Source organism: Bos grunniens, chromosome 3, assembly GCF_055505025.1.
Source record: "Bos grunniens cultivar Pamir isolate PY7600 chromosome 3, Bosgru_T2T1.0, whole genome shotgun sequence".
Lineage (NCBI taxonomy): Eukaryota > Metazoa > Chordata > Mammalia > Artiodactyla > Bovidae > Bos > Bos grunniens.
This window is the reverse complement of record NC_141167.1, coordinates 70,271,315-70,296,683: the sequence shown is the minus strand read 5'-3', so window position 1 is coordinate 70,296,683 and position 25,369 is coordinate 70,271,315. Positions and strand designations below refer to the sequence as shown.

At 35.5% G+C, this 25,369-nt stretch overlaps 1 protein-coding gene across 50 annotated transcripts in view; it reads right to left on the bottom strand.

The window, feature by feature from the left end:
* Positions 1-25,369, bottom strand: part of RPAP2 (RNA polymerase II associated protein 2) — a 129,538-nt gene that overhangs the window by 80,015 nt on the left and 24,154 nt on the right. For 26 of the 50 annotated variants that reach the window (XR_015160474.1, XR_015160475.1, XR_015160473.1 and 23 more), the window contains 4 exons: positions 20,501-20,536; positions 17,722-18,649; positions 11,332-11,414; positions 8,545-8,625 (listed from right to left, as the gene is read on the bottom strand). Coding sequence is in view for 21 of the 50 variants with exons in the window: in XM_086391137.1 (XP_086247263.1) it covers positions 8,545-8,625; positions 11,332-11,414; positions 17,722-18,649; positions 20,501-20,536 (1,128 nt within the window). In the remaining 29 variants the exon portion in view is untranslated. Of the gene's footprint in view, positions 1-5,269; positions 5,352-8,544; positions 8,626-11,331; positions 11,415-17,721; positions 18,650-20,500; positions 20,537-25,369 lie in introns of all 50 variants that reach the window. The other 24 variants (XR_015160495.1, XR_015160498.1, XR_015160492.1 and 21 more) reach the window with 5 other exon arrangements.

The following is a 25,369-nucleotide window of genomic DNA, read 5'->3' as shown; positions in this document are numbered from 1 at the left end:
ACCAGTGAAGCCCGTGTGACTAGAGCCTGTGCTCCCTCCATGATAAGACCCAGCACAGCCAAAAACAGCTAACTAAATACAATTTTTTATATATATATATATATAAAGAAGATACATGGGGGTTGGGGGTGGGAAGCACAAGAGGAAGGGGAAATATGTTTACTTATGGCTGATTCCTGTTATACGGCAGAAACCAACACAACATTGTAAAGCAATTACCCTCTAATTAAAAATAAATTAAAAAAAAAAAGATGGCAAATAAGCATATGAAAAGATGCTCTACATCATATGTCATCAGGGAGGTGGAAATTAAAACAATGAGATACACTACACTTTTAGAATTGCCAAAATCCTGATAATCAACAAAATCAAATGCTGGTAAGCATGTCAAGTAAGAACTCTCATTTAATGCTGGTGGGAAAAAAATGGCACAGCAACTTTGGATGACAATCTGGTATTTCTTGAAAACTAAACATACTCCTACTATACAATCCAGCAATCACACTCCTTGGTATCTCTTTACCCAAAGGAATTGAAAACTTAATGTCTACACAAAAATCTGCACACAGATGTCCACAGCAGCTGTATTTATATAACTGTGAAAACTGGGAAGCAACCAAGATATCTTTCAGTAGGTAAATGGATAAACAAACTGTGGTACATTCAGACCCTAGAATATTATTCAGCCCTAAAAAGAAATGAGCTATCAAGCCATGAATACATGGAGATATTTCAAATGCATATTATTTAAGTGAAAAAAGTCAGTCTGAAAAGGCTACAGACTGTATGATTCCAAGTATATGACATCCTAGAAAAAGTAAAATAATGGAGATATTAATAAGAAGGGAGTGGTGCCAGGAACTATGGGGCAAGGGAGGATAGATGAATAGGTAGAATAGGTTGAATTCCAGACTTGGACTAGTGATCTACCTTCATTTCCACTTGAATGTCTAACAGGCATCTCAAAATTTTAGTGTAACCAAAACTGAGCTCCTTATTTCCTCTCCAAACTGGGTTCTCTTGCAGGTATCTCCACCTAAGTATATGGCTACTCAGTCCTTCAGAATCCATCCAGTTGCTCAGGACCAAATTTTTGACTCTCTTCATATCCCATGTAAAAATCAGTCATCAAATTCTTTTTTTTTTTTTTTAGTCATCAAATTCTGATGGTTCTATTTTCAAAATTAAATCTGATCACTTATTACTTTCACTTATTACTTATTAATCTATGCCTAGATTACAGGCGGAGCCTGGTGGGCTGCTGTCTATGGGGTTGCAAAGAGTCGGACACGACTGAAGCGACTTAGCAGGAGCAGCAGCAGATTACAGAAAGAGCATCCTAAATAGTCTTCCTGCCTCTGACCATTTACTATAATTCTCAAGTCAGCAGCCAGAGTGATACTGCCAAAATATGTCAGATCATGTCAACTTTCTATTCAGAATCCACAAACTGCTCTCCATATCACTTGGAGTAAAAGTCAAAGAACGACCATGGTTCCAAGGATTATATAACTATACTACAGCCAATCCCTGCCCTTTACTTCTCTAACCATATCTCTCTGTATTGTTGCCTTGCTCATTTCTCCAGCATCCTTAATATTCTGTGAATATACCTGGCCTTCTTCTGCCTCAGGGCATTTTTACCTGTTGTTCCCCTGTCTGATATATTTTCACCAATAGCAATATGGCTTGTTCACTTAACAAGCTTGAGGTCTTTATACAAATACGATCTTCTTAATGAGGTCTTCCCTGACCAGTCTATATAAAATCACAACTTCCTCCCTCCTTAGTACCATCCACCCCCTCTTTCCCTGCTTCTGAGGAGAAAAGGAGGTTATGGAACTGGGAAAAGGGTGTATTACCACATAATAATAACATACATATTGTCTTAAAATTTTTACATATCCTATTAAAATAGTTCCATGAGAGAAGGAATTTTCTTTATTTTGTTCACTATTTCACCTGTAGCAACTAAAACAGAATCTAGCACATAACCAAAAAAGGCCAAAGATAAGCAAAGAAGGATAAAATAAAACTGCAAAAGCAGTTAACAGAATTTCCTTTTCTGTAATACTCAAATCTCTCAAAGCTAAGACAAATTTTAGATTTCATGAATTTATTTACTGAGTCAACAAAAAAATCTACTGAATGCCTGTTCTAAACTGTTTCAGGCACTGAGGAACAAGGTCTTTGCTTTCACTTCAAAGTGCTTTAAGCAGCAGAACAGCAAAATTTTACCTGCTATCACATTTTTCCCTTTTGCAGAACCAAAATAATTTCAAGCACAAATGCTAAACAAACACTATTTTGAGTGATAATTCAAAAATTAAAACAGTAATATTTGAAAGGAAACATTTTAAAACCATAGTTTCAAAATATAATTGGAAATTCAATATAGATTTAGAAAAAAATACCTTCAGTCATCACTGATGAAATTTAAAAAGGACTTGTGTCAAAATATAATTTTAATTCAAATCATATTTAGAAAATATCTTGCTTCAACACTGACAAGTTAATCATTACCAAGTAACTTCTGATGGAACCACTATGAGAGGTAAATCAATGTAACATTCCAGCTAAATGCCTATGAAGCAGTTCAGTGGAAAGGACAGCTCTATTCACTGGGGAAAGATTCTTCAAAAAGGTGAAAAAGCTGCTTTATGTTTAGTTCTAACATGCTCTCAACTCTGGCTGCACATCAGAAGCACCTGGGGGGGCTTTTGAAAAATACCAATGTCTGGGCCCAACCCTAACCAAATGAAACTCAATCTCTAGGGGTGAAGCCAGGCATCTGTCGTCGTTAAAAGCTCAAGTAATTCTGACCCACAACTGGCTTAAGAATCACTGTTCTACAAGTTCCAATTATTGATTGCTATTTCAAAGAGAAAGACACGGTTATTTATGTCAACTCTTTCCCACCACCAGTATTGATTGAAAAGATCTCCCAACACTAGTCACTGTCATTTATATGGTGTTTCCTCAGAGACTTCACCTAGAAGCCTTGGCCTACAGTCACATACCTGTTAGAACTGTCCTGCCAGAATCTGAAGACCCCAAAATGCATTATTTTACCAGAGGTGTCTCTGTATTATAAATAACTGACATTTTACTGAAAAGAGCAAACTCAATTTAAGCAAAAGATTTTGACATGCAGGTACTAAAGAGTAAATATTTGGAAAAACCAACTTAACAACAAGGTTTTTTGTTTTTTTTTTTTTTAATTTTATTTTTAAACTTTACAAATCGTATTAGTTTTGCCAAATATCAAAATGAATCCGCCACAGGTATACATGTGTTCCCCATCCTGAACCCTCCTCCCTCCTCCCTCCCCATCCCATCCCTCTGGGTCGTCCCAGTGCACCAGCCCCAAGCATCCAGTATCGTGTGTCGAACCTGGACTGGCAACTCATTTCATACATGATATTATACATGTTTCAATGCCATTCTCCCCAATCTCCCCACCCTCTCCCTCTGGAACAGTCCATAAGACTGTTCTATACATCAGTGTCTCTTTTGCTGTCTCGTACACAGGGTTATTGTTAGCATCTTTCTAAATTCCATATATATGCGTTAGTATACCGTATTGGTGTTTTTCTTTCTGACTTACTTCACTCTGTATAATAGGCTCCGGTTTCATGCACCCCCATCAGAACTGATTCAAATGCATTCTTTTTAATGGCTGAGTAATACTCCATTGTGTATATGTACCACAGCTTTCTTATCCATTCATCTGCTGATGGACATCTAGGTTGCTTCCATGTCCTGGCTATTATAAACAGTGCTGCGATGAACATTGGGGTACACGTATCTCTTTCCCTTCTGGTTTCCTCAGTGTGTATGCCCAGCAGTGGGATTGCTGCGTCATAAGGCAGTTCTATTTCCAGTTATTTAAGTTTTTCCACACTGTTCTCCATAGTGGCTGTACTAGTTTGCATTCCCACCAACAGTGTAAGAGGGTTCCCTTTTCTCCACACCCTCTCCAGCATTTATTGCTTGTAGACTTTTGGATCGCAGCCATTCTGACTGGCGTGAAATGGTACCTCATAGTGGTTTTGATTTGCATTTCTCTGATAATGAGTGATGTTGAGCATCTTTTCATTTGTTTGTTAGCCATCTGTATGTCTTCTTTGGAGAAATGTCTATTTAGTTCTTTGGCCCATTTTTTGATTGGGTCATTTATTTTTCTGGAGTTGAGCTGTAGGAGTTGCTTGTATATTTTTGAGATTAGTTGTTTGTCAGTTGCTTCATTTGCTATTATTTTCTCCCATTCTGAAGGCTGCCTTTTCACCTTGCTAATAGTTTCCTTTGATGTGCAGAAGCTTTTAAGTTTAATTAGGTCCCAATTGTTTATTTTTGCTTTTATTTCCAATATTCTGGGAGATGGGTCATAGAGGATCCTGCTGTGATGTATGTCAGAGAGTGTTTTGCCTATGTTCTCCTCTAGGAGTTTTATAGTTTCTGGTCTTACGTTTAGATCTTTAATCCATTTTGAGTTTATTTTTGTGTATGGTGTTAGAAAGTGTTCTAGTTTCATTCTTTTACAAGTGGTTGACCAGATTTCCCAGCACCACTTGTTAAAGAGATTGTCTTTAATCCATTGTATATTCTTGCCTCCTTTGTAACAACAAGGTTTTTTAACACCCCCTTCACCAAAACAGACTTCCCTGGTGGCTCAGACGGTAAAGAATCCACCTGCAATGTGGGAGACCTGGGTTTGATCCCTGGATTGGGAAGTTCCCCTTGAGGAAGGCATGGCAACCCACTCCAGTATTCTTGCCTGGAGAATCCCATGGACAGAAGAGCCTGGCAGGCTACAGTCCGTGGGGTCACAAAAAGTCGAAGACAACTGAGTGACTAAGCACACACCTTCAAAATGGAGTTTTTTGGCTTATTTCCCTGAAACTTTTTAAAAATTACAATTGAAATTTAAACATATATAAAAATAGAACATAAAATCAACTCCCATGCAGTCATCACAACTGAGAATTATCAAATCCCGGTCAATCATATTTCATCTATATAACCTCCTATTCAACATCCCCTAAACTTGATAATTATGAAGCAAATCCCACACATAATACAATAGTTTCATCTAGGCTTTATTTTAATTTAGTGTAAACAATGCAGAAAGTACCCTGAAAAGATTTACATAGTAAGAATGACAGAAAAAGGTGATAACAGTTTATAAATATAAAAGGAAAATGACATGTGAGTTTCCTCTTTTCTACAATCTGTTGGTTACCTCTTACTAGACTAAGGAACACTGTACCTCTTGTCTTGGCTAGCTTAGACGTCACAGAGGTTTAGTTTCACAGGTAACAACCATTTCAAGTAGAATTCTTACCTGGGGTCTAGAGAGGTAATAAATAAAATTACTTAAAAAAAAAAAAAAAAACAACTTTAATACTGATAATTACCAAGAAAACCAAAAACCTTTAATACTGATAATTACCAAGAAAACCAAAACCTGTTGGTAAACTATTAAAAATTTTTTTCCAGCTTTCCTGAGGTATAATTGACACATAATAATTATATATATTTAAGGTACTCAACTTGATGTTTTGATATATGAATATATTGTGAAATGACAACCAAAATCAAGCGAATTAACATTTCCATCACATATAGTTACTGTTTTCTTTTTTTGGTGGTAAGACCACTTAAGACCTCTGTTCTTGACTTAGATTTGGGGTCTAAACCCAACTACTAGTTGTGTAATTTGAAATTACTTAATCTGTCATCTCTCACCTATAAAATGAGGATAATACAACTATTTTTTGGAAATCAGATAACATGTGTAAAGTGCCAAGCACAGTCCAGCACATAGTAGTTACCAAAGTGAGTCCATGTACTGACATGAACTAAATGTTATTATCAGGGCTGCTTCAAAACACTGAAATAACAAATAGCCTGGACAGCAAGTAGTTTCCAATCTGAAATACCTAAATTCCTTGGGCATATGAAAGTAATAATGTGGCAATCTTGAGTTGTAGCCAAACATTTCTTTTCAATGGGTTTCAAGTAAGTTCTGAGATCCTCAGAATAGTTTTTTTTTAAAAAGAAAACATGCAATTAGACAGAAAAATAGCGCTAGAAAATACAGTCAGAATAAACTGAATCACTTGTTCATTTATTCTAAGTGAGTGGGGTTAAAAATTAAGTACAAAGTTCCTATCTGTAGTTCAAGGTTAAAGGTTTTATTCTTACATCTTTTCTAATGAGTCTTAACCAGTTTGCTCAGAATGGTAATTAAATACTGTCTGCAAGAAACTGAATGCCAAGTCCTTTAAAAAAGCAATGAAATAGAGCAACACCTGGTCTTCATCTTCCCTCAGTTAAGCCATCTTAATATATTTACTTCCTTAATAAATCCTGAACAAATCCTAAACTTCGGTGCAACCACATTGTGCATTCAAACTTTATCATCACTATAGACAGTTGAAAACACTTTTTTTTTTTCTTCTTTTGGATGTATGGCTTTGTGATAGGTATATGACACACTCTCTCTCTTTTAATGAAAAAGGAATACAGAGAAGTTCGGCTTTGGTCTTGGTATTTGGCCCAAATCCTCCTTTTACAAAGCAGTTAGTCAGTATTCCAAAGGTCTAGCCCAAACTGAGCACCATTTCTGGCATTTATAAACCTGTGTGTGATCACTGATCTTGTGATTGTATGGGTGTAACAATCTCAGTAATCAGAACAATCATATCATTCAGATTTGTTATTCCCTGAATATTCACTTTCAAATATAAACATTCTAGACTCCACAAGAATGTCTTAAGACAACTTATAATTGTCTTAAATCTATCAAGGCTTAAGATTTAATCATAAAGTGTTACAAATTATCCTTTTCAATAGTTGAAGATGAAGAATTTTTGAGACATACCTAAACTTTGAACCTTGCTGCTGCTGCTGCTAAGTCGCTTCAGTTGTGTCCAACTCTGTGCGACCCCATAGACGGCAGCCCACCAGGCTCCCCTGTCCCTGGGATTCTCCAGGCAAGAACAATGGAGTGGGGTGCCATTGCCTTCTCCAACTTTGAATTTTAGTTCTTATTACATAATTTATCGGAAAACATTTTTCTGAATGTTTGTATTAACCGTCAATCTATTTTGCTAAGTGAAAAATTTTACAAATTGTTTATACATAAAATTATGTTTTCACAAGCAACATAATTACTACAGCATTCTACTCTTCTACTGACTGATAAAACAAGCATCTAAGAACATTTTTACTCCATTTCAACCAGTTTGGCCACCTGATGTGAAGAGATGACTCATTTGAAAAGACCCTGGTGCTGGGAAAGATTGAGGGCAGGAGAAGGGGATGATAGAGGATGAGAAGGTTGGATGGCATCACTGACTCAATGGACATGGGTTTGGGTGGACTCCGGGAGCTGGTGATGGACAGGGAGTGCTGCGGTTCATGGGGTTGCAAAGAGTCGGACACAATTGAGCGACTGAACTGAACTGAACCTGTCAATACTACTATTGTTAGCAATAAACTATAGTAATAGTTAATTTTTTAGATGAAATGATTCTTCTACTCTAGAAGTTCATCCTATCTTGGTGCTGTCTGGCTAAAGATAAAAACTAATTGAATTTTTGGTCATTGGCATTGGGTCAAAATGTACATCTCGTATACATCTCTACTTATAACGTACGTAGCAGCTTATCTCTATTGCTTTTTAGTAGAGAATCTCGTCTTAGCCTGGTGGAGTATTTTTACCTTGATAGTTATAGAAAAATCCCAACTCTTCCACTTCATAACTGGTATTCTCTAGTCTTCCTTTTCCTGTCTTTGTCACTCAAAGTCTATTCTACACTATTCAAAACTAAATTATCCACTGTTTTGCACTCTTCCCTGTGCTCACCTTGTCTTCTCACAGGAGTTCTTCCTCGAAGATGGGCTTTAGGCTTCTTCTATATTGTCCATAGTGCTGAACAATACAGAAGTGCCAGTCATTTAATATCTATTTACTAGTTCAGTAAAATCCAAGATATTACTAACTAGCTACCTTTGTGTCTCATATATCATTCTCCTTAATTTTAGATTATTCCATAAATAAACTATCCAAAGCTAAACATATCAAAGTTTAAGCAAATAAGAGGCTGCTTTTAACAAAAGATATAAGTGGGGGGTGGGGAGGGACAAACTGGGAGACTGGGAATTACATAAACATTAACGTAACAGTAAGGACCTACTGTATAGCACAGGGAGCTCTACTCAGTACTCCATAATGGCCCATATGGGAAAAGACTCTAAAAAAGAATGGATATGTGTATAACTGATTCACTTTGTTGTACACCTAAAACACAACACTGTAAATCAACTATACTCCAATAAAAATTTAAAAATAAAACAAACAAAACCCCCCAAAGATATAAATAATGTTGTCAGTGGAAGAGAAAACAGTGTATTAAGATTTAAGACAATGAAGGTAAATCATTTACTTTCTTCATGCCTTAGTCTACTATGGATTCTGCAAGGCAATTACATAAAGTCAAAATAACTGAGAAGGAAAATCGTAGTATTAATACTAACCTGAAAGTATGGACAAGATTTTTAAGTTGTGTGTAAATATCTCCTAATGTAATCTGAAGAGGTCCCAAAAGTCCAGGCAATCTGAAAATAAAAAATTTTATTTATTTTTTATTTTATTTATTTATAAAAAATAAATTTATCCTAATATATAATTATGCTGATACATTTAAAAAATATAATTATATAGATACATTTTGGGGGTTCTTGCCTAAGTTTGGATATTTCATAGGTAGGTAACCATGACTCTGAGGTGGAAACACTTAAGCCAGGTTTAACTGGTGAGAAGTCATAAATAAATATTTCAAAGTAACTCCACACTCTATTTTGTAGTCTATGCTACAGAAAGAGGCACTGAAATGAAAAAATATTTTGGCTGGTATCTATATTCTTGTCTCTTTCTTACCTTTTCACTTTCAAATATTAAACAAATGGAAAGAACACAGGCCAGAGGAATTGCCCTCCAAATGGAGCATTATGGGAATGTGGATTTAATATTTATTAAATCCTTATGGTAAGGTAAAAACTGGTACATTTCTAGAGAGCAATTTGACAATATATACTAATATTTTAAATGCAGACACTGTTTGACCCAACAGTTTTAATCAATACTATACAAAATTTATCCTAAAGAAATAATCAAACATTAAAAAAAGACGGTTATTGGAGAAGTATTTTAGTAGTGAAAAACTGGCAACAAATGTGTCAGTAGATGGTTATATAAATTATGATGTAACTATAAAATAAAACCTTTAAAATATCATCAATCTATATATTTTAATGTGGAAAGATATTCATGATAAATGTTAAGTAGAAAATGCACACGAAGTTGTCCCATTTTTTATAAAACCATACATATTATAATACAATTGTGTATCACACATAGTATATATCAAGCATGTCATTTTCTCTAGGTTTAGACTATAACAGATGGAACCAAAGGGAATGAATATACACACATCATATATATCACATATATGCCAGGGATGAACATCAAAATATTAATAGTAATTACTGTGATTACAGTGATTTTCACTTCTTTAATTATATCATTTTGCACAGCCTAACCCTTCTGGAATAAGCATGTATTACTTAAAAAAAATTATATAAGTTTAAAACATGTTCCAAAATACAGAAAAAATAATAACCCCTCATTTCTATTCCCAGATTTAGCCTCCCAATATTTTGCTCCATTTGCTTCATTTTTCCTTTTTTTTTTTTGCGGTATCTTCAAGTAAACCATGTCCTTTGTTTGACCCCTAAATTACTCTTTATGTATCTAAATACAAGTGCATTTTTGTATAAAACCATAATAAAATCATATTTAACCAATAGTTCCTTAATATCATCTAATACCCAGCTCATAGTTCACTTTCTTTGATTCTCTAAAATAAATTTTTTGTATAATTGGTTTCTTCCAATCAGAAACCAGAAAAGGTCTTACTTTTATAATAAAGTGTTAACTTTCATAATGAGAAAAATAATTAACTGCTTTCATAAACAATGAAACAAAAAAAACCCCTATGTCACTATTATTTTGTTTTCAGTATTATTTGTGCTTCTCCTTCTTTTAATTATTCTACCTCTTCTTAGATTTAGTTGTCACCCGAATATTAATAACTTGGTATTTTTTAGTAAGGTTCCTTTTGGGATCTCCTGTTGCAGCTAAAACCCATAAGGGACAGAATTCCTTCAGTGACATGGCTGTGTGGTCTTAAATTTAAAAGTGGGTACTTTCATTAGCTAAAAAGTCTAGAAAACCATTTTCACCTAAACCTTTACCTATTAATTACATACTAGCATAGTTAATCTATCCCAACTTTGAGAACCTATGTAACTAAAATGAAGGATTGATACCTTTTTATCCTAAGTCAGACAGCTGGTAACTTATATTGTTATATAAATTAAATTTTAACAGAAACATATGTACAAGTATGAAGAATGGAAAAAAGGCAAAACAGACTATATATGAAGTCTTAACACATAACAAGCATTCAATAAATATTAAACACTTATTTAAAATGTAAACTTTAGAAAAGTAAGCTGTTCAAAATACTATGGCTGCTAGAAAAGGCCTTTTAATCTTTGTACTACTACAGAATTAAGGCTTCTTCATGTGCACAACACCTTAAGTAATGCGTGAAAAAACCGTTCTGTCTTTTCTGCTGAAGAGAAAAATGCAAGTTGAAAAGTTCAAGACATCCGTCACATCTCTGGAAAAAAGATTTTCAAGCTCCTTTTGAAAGAGAAACCAAGACTGCAATTTTCAAATGTCATTTATGACTGGGCTAATTACAAGAACAACAATTTCCACTACGGGAAGCTCAAAACTAAAGTGCAAAACTCAAGCTTCTGAGTGTGAAATGGTTCTCTGAATATGCATATACACCGAGTAAGTCAATAAACCATTAAACCTTTATAAAATCTTATCCACATGTGAAACTGATGACACATTTACCACAAATCAGTATTTAAATGGGTCCAGCTCTGATATTTTTTTCCCTGACTTCACTGGATTATTGAATGGAAGTGAGGTAGTTTGGTTTTCTAGTCCCATAATCTCAACTTTTGTCTTTATTATGTGTCTCTGTCTTCAGCACAAAACAATTTCAATATGCTTTGGCAGAACACCTTAAAGATGCAAGTTTCTCAGGTGAAGAAATCCATGTAAACTTTATGTATTATTTTTCAAAATTAAAAAATCAAGGATTACACCTACAACTTATAAACCCACAAATATCAAATTGATTTTTAGATATTATAAAAGTGGAATGATAATTACATACTTACACTTTATTCAATTTTTCAAGTACGATGCGTTTTCTGATCTGGTTCTGAGAACTTGAATCTATCAGTGGAAAGGTGGGATCATGCTGAATCACATTTTTAAACAAAGCAAAATAAAATCATAAATTTATATTCTTTCTTTGATAATAACACATTAAAACACAGAAGTTTATACCTATGATATGGAAGACTAAAAATGAGACTTCAGAAGCAGAAGATTTAAATTTGAGTATCCACTTAGTCAGCAGGCTGGTGTGAACTTCCTTGATCATCTGCCCTCTTTTGAGAGCCTTTTCTCATCTGTATAATAGGGATACTAACACATGTTGAAAATGTATAGAACAAGACTTTATAAAATGCTAAATGTCATATAAATGTAGGAGATTAAAGGACTAAAACTATCAAATACTATAAATATATTTTGGGAAACTCCAATTCTAGAAATGGCAGACAAGATAATTCAAACCACTCTTCTTGCGGAGAACTGAGAAAGAGAACAAATGTGGGAAAAAACCCACATTTGTTTGAAAGAATCAGAGAGCTAAGTAAGACGGTAAAGAATTATGGTCTGAGATTTTGGAGAAAGTAATTCCAGAGAAGGCACTGACTAATTCTAGAAGAGGCAATTTAGATACTGAGAACCTAAGCATCAAAGTTTGGGGCATGCCAAAAAGGAAGAGGTACTGTCAACCTTCCCTGAACTTGAGACCAATGAGAATGAATAGGAAACAGCCTCGCTGCTGCAGGGACTGAAGCCCAGCTTCAAATCACCTTGATCACTGACTGGATGAAAGTGATTTGGGACGGCTGCAAAGCTGCCAGAAGCAAACACAAATCTGCTCTAGACGAAGATAACATCAGCCTAGGTTTCAAGTTATCTCTGTAATTTTTTATTATATGATGTTTGCCACATAAAATAGGACAATATGACCATAATCTGAAACACAAGTTCATAAAATCAACCCTTAAGGAAATCCATGTAATGAAACTATCAGCCTTATTTAGAATAACTATGCTGAATATATTAAAAAAAAATGACAAGATGAAAAATTTTAGCAGAGAATGGGAAACCGTATAAAACAAAGAAATGAAACCCCTAGTAACTGAAAAATATAGTATTTAAAAGAACTCAATGGATAGATTTAATAACACAGTAGAAAGGACTGAAAAGAGAATATTCATTTGGAAAATATCCAGAATGAAACATAGTCACACACCTCTCCCTTTCAGGGGTAATGCAAAGTGCAGGAGAATATAAAAGACAGAAGATACAGTGAAAAAGACTAACATATCTGCAATTGGAGTACCAGGTAGAGAGGAAAACGAAAATGGGACAGAAACAATACCTGAAGAGGTAATACCCGAGAATATTCCAAAACTAATGAAAGAAATCACAGATTTAAGTATGTAACAGTCAAAATAATAAATACAAATAAAATCACATTTAGGCAAAGCAATAAAAAACTGATGGTAATCAAGGGGACAAAAAGAAAAAAACAAAATCTTAAAAGTAGCTAAAGGAAGAAGGTATTTTCAAATAAGAGAAAAAAATAGAGGCCAAAAGACAATGAATATGTATTTTTAGTGGGCTGTAAGAAAATAACTGCTAATTTAGAATTTAATGTCCAGGGAAATATCTTTCAAAAGTGAAAGTAAAATAACTTCCTGATAAATAAAACTGGGAAGATTCATCATTAGCAAACTGGCACTAATGAAATAAAAGGATATTCTTCAGGCCCACGGTGAATGTTCCCGGATGAAAGAACAGAAATGCAGAAGACATAAAGAACAGTAAGAGAGTAATTAACTGGGCAAATCCAACTCAACATTGATTATAAACAATCTTGTAGGATTTAAAAATACAGAGAGAATAAAAGTGCACAACAGTATGAGCATGTTAAGCTGAGTGGGTAAATGTAAGTTTCTAAGGTACTAACTGTCCAGGAAGCAAAGTATTAACTTATATTAAATTTTAGTAAGACACAGATTCAAGTTTTAATCTAGGGAAACCAATTAATGATTAGTAAAAGAACGTATAAAAACCAGCTAACAGAGGACAAAAAAATGGAATAATGATACTGGATCCAAAGAAAGAAAGGAGAGAAAGAACACAGAACAGATGGGACATGCAGAAAGCAACAAGTGAGATGGGAGATTTAAACCTAAATATATCAATTATGACATTAAATGTAAATAGACTAAATTCTTCACACAAAGGACAGAGATTATCAGTCTAGGCTTTTTTTTAAGATAGTCCTTAAAAATACTAATGAAAGAATGCTAATGTCAAAGTAGATCTTGTAAGACCAAAATTAAATAAATAAATGTAGAGAAAAATTACTCCGTATGTTAAGAGGTTTGATTTACCAAGAAGACATGACAATCTCACATTTACACCTAAGAACATGGTCTCAAAGTATTAAAATTCAGAAAACTAAAGGGAAAAATAATCTATAATTATGGCAAGAAATCTTGACCAACCTTTCCCATCTTTCTCAGTAACTTATGGAATAAGCAAACAAACAAACAAGAAAGAAAAGAAAAATCAACAGTGCTTCTCAAACTGTAATGTGCACACATTTCCCCAGAGAGAAATAAGAACTCTGACTGATATTCCCCACCATAAACAAAAATCAATTCCAGATAAATTACAGATCTAAATGTTAAAGGAAACACAACAAAGCTTCTAGAAGATGAAATAATCCAAGCTAAGAAAAGATTTCTTAAAGAAGTCACTATGGGAACAATTAATAAACTGGGTTCAAGACACCATTAATAAAAATGAAAAGGAAAATCTCAGTGGAAGATATTTGTAATACACAAAAATGTGTTTGAATTCTGCACACAGAATTCCTACAAATCAACAAGAACTCCCTCCCCAGCACCCCATATTCAAACAGATGAATAGAAAAAAGGACAAGAACGGGTATGTCACAAAACAAACTATCCAAATGGCCAATAAGCAGAAGAAACAGTGCTCAACTCAATCATCAGAGAAATGTACTATAACCTAAAAGCAATACCATCAGAATGGTGAAAAGTAACAATATCAAGTATTGGTGAGAATGCAGAATCATGGAAACTGTCATAGATAGCAGAAAATACAAAGCAGAACCATTTTGGAAAACTGTTTGGCATTAACTAGTACAGTTGCATATATGCATACATTATGACCCAGAAATTCTAGTCCTAGATATATACCCAACAGAAATGCATACACATTAAGAGATATATATATACACAAAAAAAGTTCATAACAGCATCGTTCTTAATAGTTCCCCAAACTGGAAACAGCCTACTCATTAACATTAATAAATTGTGGTATATTTATATAATGGAATACCATACAGCAATAAAACTATGAATTACAACTATATGCAACACAAACATACATACTGGTTTGTTTTTTTTTTTGGCTACACTGTGTGGCTTGTGGGATCTTAGTTTCTCAACCAGGGATCGAATGCTGGCCCTTGCAGTGAAAGTGCCAAGTCCCAATCACTGGACTGCCAGGGAATTTCCAAGGGCTTCCCAGGTGGCGCTAGTGGTAGAGAAGTGAAGTGAAGCTGCTCAGTCGTGTCTGACTTTTTGCGACCCCGTGGACTGTAGCCTACTGGGTTCCTCTGTCCATGGGATTTTCCAGGCAAGAATACTGGAGTGGGTTGCCATTTCCTTCTCCAGGGGAACTTCCCGACCCAGGGATTGAACCCGGGTCTCCTGCACTGTAGGCAGACGCTTTACTGTCTGAGCCACAAGGGAAGCCTTGTGGTAGAGAACCCGCCTGCTAATGCAGGAGACATAAGAGATGCAGGCTCAATCCCTAGGTGGGCAAGATCCCTAGAGAGGGGCATGGCAAACCAATCCATTGTTCTTGCCTGGAGAATCCCATGCACAGAGGAGCCTGGTAGGTTACAGTCCATGGGGCTGCAGAGAGTCAGACATGACTAAAGTGATTTAGTACATATAGCACAATGTTGCATAAAATAAATTATATACAGAGTTAATTTATTTACATATAGTTCAAAATTGGGAAAACTATGTTATTATAATAGTCATTAACTCTGGAAAGAGGTAATGATTTGTAGGAGACATACTGGAGCTTCTGGTTTACTCAAATTTTGTAGCCTGAGTAGTGATTACATTGGTATATTCACTTATGATAATGCAATGAGCTGTACACTTACAGTCTGTGTTACAGCCTCGTGGGCTACAGTCCATGGGGTTGCAAACAGTCGGACACAACTGAGTGACTTCACTTTCTTTCTCAGAGAAGGCAGTGGTAACCCACTCCCGTACTCTTGCCTGGAAAATCCCATGGATGGAGGAGCCTGGTAGGCTGCAGTCCATGGGGTCTTTAAGAGTTGGACATGACTGAGCGACTTCACTTTCACTTTCAGTGAAAGAGGTTTAAAAACAGAAGCAGTCAAATTTAGGGATTAATTTTTTCTTCTTAAGGCTTATAAGCATAAAAATGATACAGGCATAAAAGAATATATAACTGAATGACAGAGATCAATGTTTTTCCAAGCTTCATGTAAAATTTATGGATGCTGTCTAATAATACAAGTATACTGTTGGGGTAGGTAACATTCTATACAAATATAAGAAATTTCTAAATTTTTTACTTTATTACTTTTACCCTCGTTTTAAATCTCCAAGCTGTCGTTTAATTTATAGCCATATTTACTCAGAAATCTTTAGTAACAAACTTCTGTGCTAACAACAAGGTTATCACCTATTTGTCTTCATGTCAAATTACTTCATTTCCCAAACTACACATCAACCAAAATAGGATAATTAAAATATCCCGTTAAATCTCAGTGGCATACATCACTTTCTACATATAACTACTTACATATAACTGAGTACCAATTATATGTCAGGTACTGCGATAAACGCTTTATATTCATTACTTTTAAAACTCATAACACTTGAGCAAGGGAAGCCATTTATAATCCCATTTACAGATAAGCAATTAGACTCAAGAGACTAAGTTTTTATACAGCTGTAAATGACAGAGCAGATAATCAAATCTAGGTTTACCCACGGAAAAGGCAATGGCACCCCACTCCAGTACTCTTGCTTGGAAAATCCCATGGACAGAGGAGCCTGTTAGGCTGCAATCCATGGGGTCGCTAACAGTCGGACACAACTGAGCGACTTCATTTACACTTTTATGCATTGGAGAAGGAAATGGCAGCCCACTCCAGTGTTCTTGCCTGGAGAATCCCAGGGACGGGGGAGCCTGGTGGGCTGCCGTCTATGGGGTCACACAGAGTTGGACACGACTGAAGTGACTTAGCATAGCATAGGTTTACCCAAAAGTGCTCTTTCCATTTTCTCCTATGTCCTCTATTTTCCCAATACGTCTCCTCTACTAAGTCATTTTCATTCATATTTTAAGTGAGCATGCTTTCCAAATATTAACCAAATATTTCACTATTCAATTCACAAATTTACTCCCATAAATGTCCAGAGTCCCACTGGAAATAAAACACAAAGATACACAACCTATGTAGAAATCTGAAAGCATATACACCAACAAAGAAAAAAGAAGTCTTTTCAGAGTCTAGACAGTCTATGAAAACTAGGTTTTAAAGAAAACTTTGTCCCACAATTCTAGGCTATTTCTACATTAGCGAAAAAAGGCTAAATACTCATGAAAATTTTCTAGGACAAACTTATTTTGAAAATAATAATGCTATTACTGGGCTTCCCTTGTGGCTCAGTTGGTAAAGAATCTGCCTGCAATGCAGGAGACCCTGGTTCGATTTTTGGGTTGGGAAGATCTGCTGGAAATGGGATAGGCTGCCCATGCCAGTATTCTTGGGCTTCCCTTGTGGCTCAGCTGGTAAAGAATCTGCCTGCAATGTGGGATCCCTCGGTTGGGAAGATCCCCTGGAAAAGGGAAAGGCTACCCACTCCAGTATTCTGGCCTGAAGAATTCCATGGACTGTATAGTCATGGGGTCACAAAGAGTCAGACACGACTGAGCGACTTTCACTTTCAATGTCAATACTGGAGATGGCATTTTAAACCAAATGATTAAGGGACTCTTCTTTCTTAAATTCTTTCAGTACTTTTCTTCCTGCTCCAAGATTTACTATGGTGGTTGCTCATGTATTAGCAGTATGGAAAAATCAAAATCATTAAAGGACTTCCCTTGTGGTCCAGTGGCTGGGACTCCACACTTCCAATTCAGAGGGGCTGGGTTTGATCCCTCGTGAGGGACCTAGATCCCATATGCTGCAACTATGAGTTTGCATGCCGCCAACTAATAAAAAAAGATCCCCGCACACCACAACAAAGACTGAAGATCCTACATGCCGCAGCTAAGACCTGGTGCAACCAAATAAATCAATATTAAAAAAAAAAATTGTCATTAAGACATACCTCTTCTGAGTCTTGTGATTTGGTGGTTTCTTCATTCAAAACATATCGTCCTCTATAAAACTCCCTGATCCTTAAATTTAATGTTTCAGTTTCTTTTTTCAAGTTCTCATAACTTGGCAGTGGTTTAATGGCTGTATCTGAGGATCTAAATGGTAAAGACTCATCCAAGCTGTTCAACTCCTGCAGGGCAGGGGAATGACTATCTGGGTCAGAGTTCGTATCATCTTCATCAAGTTCTTCTTCTTTAACCAGAGGGGTTGAGGAGGATTTTAGACATACAGATGCATAATTCTGGCCATACAAAAACCTCAAAGTTTCTTCTGTCTTCCACTCAATCAAAGTCTCTTTCAGGGCTTTAAGTAAGTTTGCCTTTGCAATTTCAGGGCACACCTGCAATGAACTGGAAGCTGACCCAGAAACTTGGTTTGATTTGGCAAATTTCCTCTTAAAATGTTCAGCACTTTTCTTACTTATGCCTACAAGAGTTACTTTTGAACTACTGTATTTAGTATCAGAAATTTCTGAAGCTTCTAATTTTTTTTGCAGAGAACTATTTGAAGAAATCTGTGTATTTACATTCTGTAAAGGAAGTTCACAAGCAGTAGCTTTCTCCTGATTATCTAATCTGCAATTGCCTAACTGCTCAGTGACATCTACTACTGTTTGCTCTTTGCTTTCATGTTGAGAGTTAACTTTTTGACCAGCTTTCTTTTTCATTATGCTTTTTTCGTGCAGCTGTGGCCTTGTTGCATTTGGTCTGTTTCCTGGTAGAATGGAGGAAACAAAGTCTTGCTCATTATCACTGCTACTATCACTATGACTGCTAGAAGAACTAGATTCATAATGCTTCTCAAAATGGCCAGGACTGTCAATATCTGATGTTTTAATGGCTTTGCTGCATAACTGTATTTCTTCTCCAGAAGGACCACTGTTGAGAGAAAGAAATAAAAACTGTAACACAGAAACAAAATGTCCCAGAAAATTTGTACTTTGTAACTTTCAAGATAAAAATTTTATTCCCTAGGCAAGGCTTTATTTACAGGCTAATATTTACCTAGGCCTATATATACACACACACACATTTCAGAAGAAAGCTATAATTCTGTAATTTCTCTACATCATATCTGATATAGTTCTCTTTCCATCTTCTTCCCTTATCTTTTCTCCTTAATTATTTTAAGTGTTTTAAGAGTTGAGCAAAAAGAAGAAAAACAAAACAAGAAATCAAACCATATCTGCAAACAAAATCCCACAAACTAACACTCAATAATTTCATCCCACTGAATTATTTTGAATTTTGCTCACTCCAATTCTGTAATGAATCCATAGTTTTTTTTTCTTTTAAGGTTTCTGATAACTTCATTACCGGTTTCTCAAAAAAAAAAAAAAAATACTGTAGGAACTCTGTTCAGATTTTGAATATTTAAAAAAAGATGTTTAAGCATTTTCCAATTCTGGCTGATAGTTATGTAGAAAATTGCATTAAATGAAAAATATAAGAAAGTCATAGCAAAAGAAAAAGTTGGCAAATCAACATTAATCAATGAAAGATACTTGAAAGTCCAGAATTAAGACACAAGGATAATAATTAAAGACAACAGTTTTCCCTTTGACTATGTTACTTTAATTTTTAGATTAGGTTTATAAAAGATTAAAAAATATGAACGAGTAAAGGCAAAGAGAAGTGTTGTCTATACAAACGAGAAAGATGAGGGGAGGAGATCAATTACCCTTAAGCAAATGCACAAATGAGAACTTTAAAAGGTCAGGATGGGAAGGATTCTGGGTCAAGAAGTACTGCAAGAGTCGTGAAAGGGTATATAGGAAATCTCTACTTTTCACACAATTTTTCTGTAAACTGCTCTCCAAAAACTGGCTATTCCAATTTTTAAAAAGGTTTTTAAAGTGAAATAAAGTAATTCAGCAACAAAAAAGCATGCTTGGGGAAAGTATAAAAGAAGAATAAAAGCAGAGTTGAAAACAAGGTTCTGGATAGAAATGGAGAAAAAAAGATAGTAAGTTTATTCAGTATCAGGTAACATTTTTAAAGTTAGAATTTAGCCTAGACAGTCATGGTCTACTGTAACTGAAGTACAATTTCAAAAAACTTAGAACTGAATTTTCATGTACACTTTCTCTCAGAATTGTAAGGTAATTACATTTTTCATACTATTTCAAACCCATAAATTGAAGATTTATATCAATTAAAGAGTATCTAGCTTGTGCTCAATTCCATATAACTAAGGCAGTGATTAATAACCAGGAAAATTTACTCTGGAAGATAAAAGGGTATGTTTTGAGAGAAGATCGTGGCTGGGCAAGCAATGTCACTAGGAAAGTTTAGGAAAAAATACAACTTGGAATTTCTATTAATGCTTTAAACACTCTTTCAAATAATTAAATAGCTGATACATTAATGTTTGAAATTCTACAAAATAAGGCTATAAAAACCTTTCAACAAATGTAATTGGCACAATTTGGTTGACAAAGAAGCACAGTATTTCAGATGGAAGCTGTATTTGTGTCGTATTTCAACAGGTTCAATTAGACTTCCTTGGTAGGAACAGCTGTACAGTAAATCATACAGATCAAACACATCATCTTACCATCACAAAAGAAAAAAAGCTGTACAAGGCAAATATTTCTTTGTGTGGGCTAGAATGGGCACTTACATAATGCACCAGCACAGGAAGTCCAAGAGTTCATATCACCTGGGTTACTCTTAATGTTTCTATTAACATGAATATACAGAAGGTAAGTGATACTGATTCAACCATACCTTTGTCCATCCTGTAGCAGCTGAAAATCAGGATGTCTGTGACAAGAACACAGGAATAAAAAATTGAAAGCACCTGATATGTCAAACACTTGAAGGTGGTTCATTATAACCACTTTGGACAGAAAATATAACAAAAAGCAAACAGTTCATATAAAAATTTTTAAGAAAAAATATTAAATGACAACATATTGTAAAACTCATCCATAAGAAATCTGGATTAATCTTTTTTGTCCAAAATTTTCTCATATTTCTGGACTAAGTTCCATAAGCCCAAGAGTTTCCCTGACTAACCTGCTAAAGTAAATCTCTCCCTTCTCTAAATTTTAGTCATCATTGTCTTTACAGTTAATACACATTAATCATGTACTCTTCTATGACCTAATACAGAAATTTTATCTTAAGTGTCTTACTTTTCATATGTTTAAGTCTAGTTTCTTAACTAGACTACAAGCTTGTTGAGGGCAGAGATTATTATAATTCTCCTGTATTTTGTTTATATGGTAAGACTTTTTGCCCTAATTGATAAAGCAGTTGTAGTGCAGCATTGTTGTGAGGTATGTAGGTCAGGTGGTTTAACTCTAGGAAAGTTTTGCCTTGTAATATCAAAATCACATTTAGCTAGGCATCAAGGATATCAAAAACAGGAGGAAAAAGTTCTTACAAAGCTAAGTACAAAAGGAACAAATACAACAGCAAATGAGTTCAAGAGAACATGAAAACTCTGTAAAGTACTACAGAAGTACTCAGAAAAAGTACATCCTAAAAACTACATATTCAAAGAAGAACTAAATAAATGGATCAGTATTCTACATACTTACCAACAGATTCAGTATTGTCAAGGAGTCAGTTCTTCTCAACTTGATCTACAGATTCAATGCAACCCCAATCAAAATCCCAGCAAATTATTTTATGGATATCGACAAACTGATCCTGAAGTTTTTATGGAGAGGCAAAGACCCAGAATAGCTAACACAATACTAAAGAAGAACAAAGTTGGAGAATGACACTTCCTGATTCCAAGACTTACTATAAAGCTACAGTAATCAAGACAGGGCAGTGTGGCACTGGTGAAAGAAGAGACAAAAAAGATTAGTGGAAAAAAACAGAGAGGCCAGAAGCATCCCACATGGATACAGTCAATTGATTTTTAACAAAGGAGTAAAGGTAACACAATGGAGAAAATATAGTTGTTTCAAAAAATGATGTTCCACATGCAAAAAAATTATTCTAGACAGAGACCTTATACTCTTCACAAAAATTAACTCAAAATGGATTACAGACCTAAACGTAAGATGCAAAACTGTAAAACTCCTAGAAGATTACACAGGAGAAAACCTAGATGACTTTCTAGATACACACCAAAGGCATGATCCATGAAAAAAGAATTGATGAGTCAGACTTTATTAAGTTCTGTGAAAAATACTGTCAAGAGAATAAAAATATAAGACACAGACTAGGAGAAAACATTTGCAAAACACAAATTTAATGAAAGACTGTTATCCAAAATATCAAAGCACACTTAAAACTCAACAAGAAAACAAACTCAATTAAAACATGGGCCCAAGACCTTAACAGATACCTCACCAAAGAAGATAAACAGATGATAAATAAGTATATGAAAAGATGTTCTACACCACAGTTCATCAGGGAAATGCAAATTTAAAAAATAATGGAAAAACAAACAAAACAAAGAGACATCACTATACATCTTTAAGAATAACCAAAATTCAGACCATCAATAAGATCAAAAAGTCTGAGTGTTTGTGTCCCCTCATCACCAAATTCATATGTTAAATCCTAACTCAGTGTGACAGTATTAGGAGGTGAGCCCTTTGGAAGTGATTAGGTCACAGGGGAAAATCTTTCTCCAATGGGATTAGTGTCTTTATAAGTGAGGCCAAAGAAATCCCTCTCCATCCTACCACATGAGGACAAAACCAGAAGTCTTCAACCCAGAAGAGGCCCTCACCCAATCACACTGGCACCCTGATCTCAGATTTAAAATCTCTATAGCTGTGAGAAGAAATTCTTCTTGTTTATAAGCTACCCAGTCCATGCCATTTTGTTGTATCAGCCTGAACAGACTAAGACATGCACCAAAGAGCTCCCCAAAGAAGATATACAGATGGCACACAAGCATATGAAAAGACGCCCTACCTCATGTGACATCAGAAGTGCAAATAAAATAATGAGATATTATTGAACACCTATTAGTATAGCCAAAATCCAGACAGAGCACTAACACTATCAAATACTGGTAAGGATGTGAAGAAAAAGAAACTCTCATTCATTGCTGGTGGGAATGCAAAATGGTACAGTCACTTTGGAAGACATCTTGGAGACATCTTACAGAAACTAAACATACTCTTTACCACACAATCCAGAAATTATACACGGTGGTATTTATCCAAAGGAGTTGAAAACTTATGTCTACACAAAAACCTGTATGCTATGCTTACAGTAGCTCTATTCATATGTCAAAACTTGGAAGCAACCAGGACATTCTTCAGTAGGTAAATGGATAAATTCTATAGTAAATTCAGACAATGAAATTTTATTCAGTGCTAAGAAGAAAAGAGCCATCAAATTATGAACAAACAGGGAAAAAATTAAATGTGTTAAGTGACAGAATCCAGTTTGAAAAGGCTACATACTATATAGGACTCCAACTATATGACATTCTGGAAAAGGTATAACCACTGGGACAGTAAAAAGATAAGGGGTTACAGAAGTTTGAGAGTAGGAGATGAACAGGTAGAACACAAAGGATTTTTAGGGCTATAGAACTACTCTGTATGATAGTGTAACGGTACCTTCAAGTTATTATACATCTGTCCAAACCCCAAATGGTTCAATACCAAGAGTGAGCCCTAGTGTAAACCATGGGTGTGGGTGATAATGATGTGTCAATGTAGGCTCATCTATGTATGCTAACTTTGATGGGGGATACTGATAGGGGAAGTTAGGCATGTGTGTGGGCAGGGGCTTTATGGGAAAATCTCTGTGTCTTCCTCTCCATTTTGCTGTGACCCTAAAATTGCTCTAGTAAACAAAGTCAGTTAATAGAAAAAAAAAAAAAAAAGAGTACATACAAGGAAATAGATGTGCACTAAAGAGAAACTAAGTCACTGAACATAAACTCCATTTAAAAGGAAAAACAGGGCTGCAATGAAGGTAATAGTGCCAAGAATTTCCGTTTTAAAAAGCGAAACTAAATGGATATATGGAACTGGAAGTCATTTCAGTTATGACATTTAAAGGCTGCCAATCAAAAACATCAGAGTTGCAAGTATTTTTCTATATAATTAAACATCACAGCATCAATCATATAACTATTGCCTAGATAATCCATTCATCTTTTGTTTAGCATACAAGGCACTGCAGGGGATGGATTCATTGGCAATCCTCTCCTTAGTTATGGGAGGCACTGCTAGCTGATTAAGGCATTCTTTCCCATTACACATCTAAGAACCACCCATCAGCATACATTCCTGTTCTAGAGATTCCCCTACAGTTCAGAAACTCCCCCAAGACCAATAATAAAAAATTCAGAAGACAAAATAAGGCAATAATCAGAGAGTTCCCTGAGAATAAAAATTTAATCTATTTTTTCCTTTCCTTAGTCCTTCAGCAATCATCCAAATTATTCTGTTTACCCTGCTTCTTCCCACTCATGAAAACTCTAGTCACAGGAGCTACCTTGGTTTGGTGTTACTCAAAGAAAACAAATGACACTGCTTGGATGGTGACAAGTCTTGACTTCTCCAGTGCATATTTATAACTCCCATTAAGAGCTTTTTTAGCATACTAAATAATATGCTAACGTCTACAACAGAGTGTTTTATTGCCTGTTGACTACTTCCTCCCACTTCCATTTGTAGTTTTCTCATTCTTCCTATCCCACATCCTCGACCGAGTCTTCTAGGCTAAAATTATCAAGGTCCAGTACCATGCAGCTGTCTGGCATTTGGTCCTACACCGGGATCTGAGTATCAGTGTAGGGAAAAAAAATGTGTATAGACCCAGTGATTCTCAACTAGATTCTTGTTCTAACTAAATGGCTAATCTGTAAATACAGGGTATATTCCATCATTCAACAAATTCCTCCAAAAATAAAATTCTGAAATATTATACATGTGGACTATTCTGGGTATGTTAAATAATACAAAGAATAAGTTCCTATTTTTAAGGACATTACAATTTAGTAGGAGGAAAATGCACATTCTAAGAGATTTACAAGTAACCATCCTCATGAGAGGAGAAGGCAGTGGCACCCCACTCCAGTACTCTTGCCTGGAAAATCCCATGGACGGAGCCTGGTAGGCTGCAGTCCATGGGGTCGCTAAGAGTCGGACACGACTGAGCGACTTTACTTTCACTTTTTCCTTTCATGCATTGGAGAAGGAAATGGCAACCCACTCCAGTGTTCTTGCCTGGACAATCCCAGGGACGGGGGAGCCTGGTGGGCTGCCGTCCATGGGGTCGCACAGAGTCGGACACGACTGAAGTGACTTAGCAGCAGCAGCAGCATCCTCATGAGAATGATGTGGCTACTACTATCATCCCACGTTACAGATAAAAAGACTGAATATTGAAAGACTAAGCAGCGTGCAGAAAGTCACACAGCTAGTAAGTGGTAAACCCAGGTATCAAACCCAGCCAGCATGGCTCACAAGAACTATACTCTTGCGTCGTATAATTCAACAGAATATGTAATAAGTACCGTGAGAGAGAGATGAGTTGCTACAGGAAATTAAGAGAAGAAAGAAAAACTTCCTGCTGAGCCAATGATGACAAGCTTCAGATTCAGCTGTGCCTCTAACGAACAATAAAGTTTATACGTAAAGGCGTTTGAGGTGAATCCTATGG